Source organism: Pelodiscus sinensis, chromosome 1 (assembly GCF_052426305.1).
Source record: "Pelodiscus sinensis isolate ZL-2025 chromosome 1, ASM5242630v1, whole genome shotgun sequence".
Taxonomy (NCBI): domain Eukaryota; kingdom Metazoa; phylum Chordata; order Testudines; family Trionychidae; genus Pelodiscus; species Pelodiscus sinensis.
Genome location: NC_143052.1, coordinates 351,803,373 through 351,808,143, shown reverse-complemented (window position 1 = coordinate 351,808,143; position 4,771 = coordinate 351,803,373). Strand labels below are relative to the sequence as shown.

The window sequence follows — 4,771 nt, the reverse complement described above, 5'->3', positions numbered from 1 at the left end:
AAAATAAACTTTGTTTTAAATATAAAAACATTTCTTTAACTGTGGAGAAGGGGAGCTGTAAACCTGGAAGGGGGAGGGGGACTCAGGGCATAGGGTATCGCCTGGACTGCAAAGTCCTGCCACCTTGGGTCTGTGGAGCTAGATGTGATCGGGGTTGTGTGGTGCCTGGGACAGTAGGGGGCTGGGCAGGAGGGGGGCTGCATCTGGGTCTGCAATGGCTGCGGGTGGGGAGGAAGGGAGTACAGCGGGGGCTGGAGCAGGTTGAGCAGGAGGAGTGGCAAAAGGGACAGGATCTGTCTGCTGCTGGACGAGCTTGTCCAGGAATTGGTCATGACATTGAGCCTTTGCCCACGTCCTCTTGGCCATGGTCTCCTCCAGCCTTTCTAGGATCCGAATGTGCTGGCGCATGAGGTTCTTGTACATGCGCTAGTACATGTTCGAGGCGGCTCACGAAATTATTAAAATACAATATAATGGTGTTACCAGAAATCTGTAAGGGAACATTTTAACCTGTCTGGCCCTCATGAATGGATTTAAAAGGAGCTGTCCTTCTACAAAGGAATTTCACCAGCCAACGACAGAGTGTGGACCTGATGTTCAGCTGCAAATTTCACACTGTTTCCTTGGGGTTGAAAAAACCCATGATCTGATTACTGCATTATAAGGCCAGCTTTCCCTTCATTTAATACCTCACTTTTGCACTGGCCCTACAATTGACAGCTACCTTTATTATTCTACTTTATTTACTGTTATAAACTCTTGCTCCTATTATCCCTCCCTAGCTCAAATGATGAAGTGTGTTAGGCCCATGAAAGCTCTTGATATTAGATGCATATTTGACAGTCTCATTGTGATCACTTAGGACGGGGGCTACTGTTCTCAGGAGAGACAGGGGATCTGTCATTTGCCTGAGCAACTCAACCCTCCACGACACTCATACCACATGCAATGTGTTCCATATCAATGGTGAGAAAAACAACCAAGGAAAGAGGCCCAGAGACGCAAGGAACCCCGCTCTTGGGGCATAGGGATAGCGCCAGCAGCCATGTCTGGGCTGTGAGAATGTTCACAGTTGGCCCCCCCACAGATCCCAAGCTGCCTGCGCAAACTCTGGCTGCTCTACGGTGACACCTGGGGTCAGAAACTTGTTCCGGTGATAGACACCCCCCTACCCCCCGCAAGCATTAGATAGCAGGTCCCTTTTCCTCGGCATGTGCCCTTCTATCAAGATCATGTCCCCTCTCCTGAGTTCAGCCTTTGATGCCTGATGTCTCCCTGCATGGGCCCTCTGCTCATGGCCCCACCCTGCCCTCCATGGCTGCTAATAATTTTCCAGGCTACTTCACCAGCTTGATACAACATTTTGGTTGGGGCATCGCTCCCCATATTCACTTGTAGCAGGGCTGGCATGTACTTTCCTGGCTCCGGCCCCTCAGTTCCCGGCTGTCCATTGTCCCTGGCTTCCCATTGACACAGCTGGTTTTTGCTTCCCCATCTCCCAATTTTAATCTGCACCATCTCCCCTCATCTGCCTAAGGGCTACTGCTCAGCCTCGGGCCCAGCTCTGGTTATTCTGACTCAGTGCTGCTCCTTCACTCGAGCCCAAGTCTACCTTCCGGGCTGCATCTCTGGCCCCTCTGGTTCTGGGTGGGTTTGCCAGATTTCTACTGCACCTATAGCCCAGTGTTACTTACAAATCACTTAAACGTAGCCCAACATATTTCTTGAAATATTGTTTTATTCATCCTTTGGTCTATACATCAAGTAACCAAGGAAAGCTCTTGTTAAATGCCTAGTATAGATTTGATTTCTAAGTTTTTAAAGTTGTATGCCACAGAAGAAGTTCATTCACAATAGCCACAAACATATGAAATGGCAGATTAAAAATCAAAACCCCAGCACCGATAATTGCATCCTAACTAAAGTCTGGCAGGTATTTCAGATGAGAAATGGCAGCTGGCATCATTAAACATAGCCCAAAAGGAACCCTTAACACAGGTAGTGTAAAAACAACCGTGACGTTATATTATTTATTTCTAATTGGATTCAAACTTTATTAGGTTTATCCGCAGGATTTCCTGAAAGATTGGTATAAAAAAAATCAGGTAAATTTTGCTCAGTGGATCATTGTACATATTGTTAAGAATTTCTGCATGGTCATTTCTTTCATTTTCTTTGGCTATCTGAAAATCTAGTTTCTATCCATTAAACTGATCAAAACCCATGTTCATGCAGGGACTAATGGAAAACTGCCTTGTCTAAGAAAGCTTCAGTATCTTGTGCCGGTCTAGGAGTTAGAAGTCAAGTGGCAGAGGGTGGGAATTTGGGGGCTGATGGGGGATACAGAAAGAGGCAAGGTCAGGCAGAAGCAATGGAGAGAGTAGTGAGTGGTAACAGAGTGATAAGACATTAAGGCTGTGTCTAAACTGGCCACATTTTCCGGAAAAGCAGTTGCTTTTCCGGAAAAACTTGCCAGCTGTCTCCACAGGCCGCTTGAATTTCCGCAAAAGCACTGACGATCTCATGTAAGATTGTCAGTGCTTTGGCGGAAATACTATGCTGCTCCCGTTCGGGCAAAAGTCTTTTTCCGAAAAACTTTTGCACAAAAGGGCCAGTGTAGTCAGCAAAGATTTATTTTCCACAAAAAAGCCCCGATCGCAAAAATGGTGATTGGGGCTTTTTTGCAGAAAAGTGCATCTAGATTGGCCACGGATGCTTTTCCGCAAAAAGTGCTTTTGCGGAAAAGCGTCTTGCCAATCTAGACGCTCTTTTCCGAAAATGCTTTTAACGGAAAACTTTTCCCTTAAAAGAATTTCCGGAAAATCATGCCAGTGTAGACGTAGCCTAAGTGTCTGGAACTGCTCCGACTGTGAACTGGAACAACGCTGAGCCTAGCTGGCCTGGGATACAGCTCCATGATTAATGAGGAGATGTAGATGTCTTTACCCCCTCACTTTCTGTGGAAGCATTTGCTCACTTTGTCACGAAGCTCTTTGGTTTTGACCCCGTAAATAATGGGGTTGAGCATGGGAGGGATGAGGAGACTGAGGTTGCCCAAGATAACGTGAATATGGAGAGCGATGCCCCGACCGAAATGTTGTGTCAAGCTGGTGAAGTAGCCTGGAGTATAAATGGTCAGCATCACACAGAGATGGGCTGTGCAGGTGTTGAGGGCTTTCTGGTGGGCTTTCCTGGAGGAGATTCTGAGGACGGCCCTGATGATCAGACCATAGGACAGAGCAATGAGCATCAGGTCTAATCCACTGACTGTAAATGCTACCACCAAGTTGTACATGCTGATGATGGTGATGTCCCCACACGATAACTTTGCCACAACCATGTTTGCACAGTGTGTATGGGCGATAGTGCGGTTGGCACAATATGGCAGCCAGCTTAATAACAGCGTCAGAGGCAGAATACAGAGGACGCCTCTTATCAAACCTACAAGCCCTAACTTAGCTATTCGTGCATTGCTGAGGATGGTGGCATATCTGAGGGGGTTACATATGGCAATGTAGCGATCAAAGGCCATTGTGACCAGGATGGCTGACTGTGTAAAAGAAACAGTGTGAAGGAAGAACAACTGGGTGAGGCAGCCACTCACCGTAATGCCTTTCAAATTGAACCAAAATATACACAGGGCCTTTGGCAAGATGGAGGTGGATTTGATGATGTCTGTGAGCGCTAGCATGCAGATCAGCAGGTACATCGGCTTGTGCAGCGTCTGATCTCTGCTCACAACAATGAGAACTGTGACATTTCCCAACATGGTGATAATGTAGGACATCGCGAAAGGGATGGCAATCCAGACGTGGGCAGCTTCCAGGCCAGGAATGCCCATTAGGACAAATGTTGACTGATCAGAAGGAGTGAGGTTGAAACCAGCCATGACGTCTTCAATGTATAATTTGGTCTCAGAAAGGTTTATGTTGCCTCTGAAAGGAGAGATGCACAGGAAGGGGATTATGCACTGTCCACAATTTGGAGACCATAAATGCTATAGTTATTATCACTCTAGAAAGAGGGGTAAGCAATTGAGGCGGCAACATTTGCCGTGGGCGCTATCTCTATCTCTATCTCTATCTCTATCTCTATCTCTATCTCTGTAGCATCATAAATGCCATTGTAGGAAACAGCTTGAATGCCTCAACTCCTAACCATGTTTTTATTCACTACATGGACTCAGCAGAGGGACCTGGGTGAATGGCACCGAGTTCTGTGAAACCCTGCTCACAGTATAAGCACAGACAGAAGCTAAGGAAAATATTTTGATCCAGGAGAAGTGGGAGGCAGAATCTGACAGAAAAGGCCATACCATGAGATCAGTCAATTAATGTTTCCCTCTCTTCTGGAGTCTTCTCTGTGGTACTGGGGACCCATCTCACACAGAGTATTGCAGAACTAGAGTTCAGGCAAGAAGAATATTCAAGGGCTGAGGGAAACACATATATAGAAAATGGTTGAAAAAAATTGGGAATGTTTCCTTACACATGTGATGAATAAGAGGGGAGAAGAGAAAGTTCTATATAATACTAACTGGTAGAGGGTAGATATAAAATATGCTCTCCCTGTCTCATAACCCAAGATCAAAAGGACATTCAACTGAACTGAAGTGCGGCAAATTCAAACTCTGGAATTCAGAATGCTTTTCTTCACCCAGTGCCCAATTAGACAGAGGAACTCATGTCATAAGAGGTGGTTCAGGCAATGAACTAAGCAAGAACATGGAAGGGTTTGAACATGTACGTGGATGGTCAAACTAGCCAGGTAG

At 46.2% G+C, this 4,771-nt stretch overlaps 1 protein-coding gene across 1 annotated transcript; it reads right to left on the bottom strand.

Annotated features, from left to right (window-relative positions):
• Nucleotides 1-2,950: 2,950 nt before the first annotated feature.
• LOC142829046 (olfactory receptor 52D1-like) lies at nucleotides 2,951-3,889 on the bottom strand. Its single transcript, XM_075926216.2, has one exon. It carries the CDS (start codon nucleotides 3,887-3,889, stop codon nucleotides 2,951-2,953), a length of 939 nt encoding a protein of 312 aa, XP_075782331.2.
• Nucleotides 3,890-4,771: the final 882 nt, after the last annotated feature.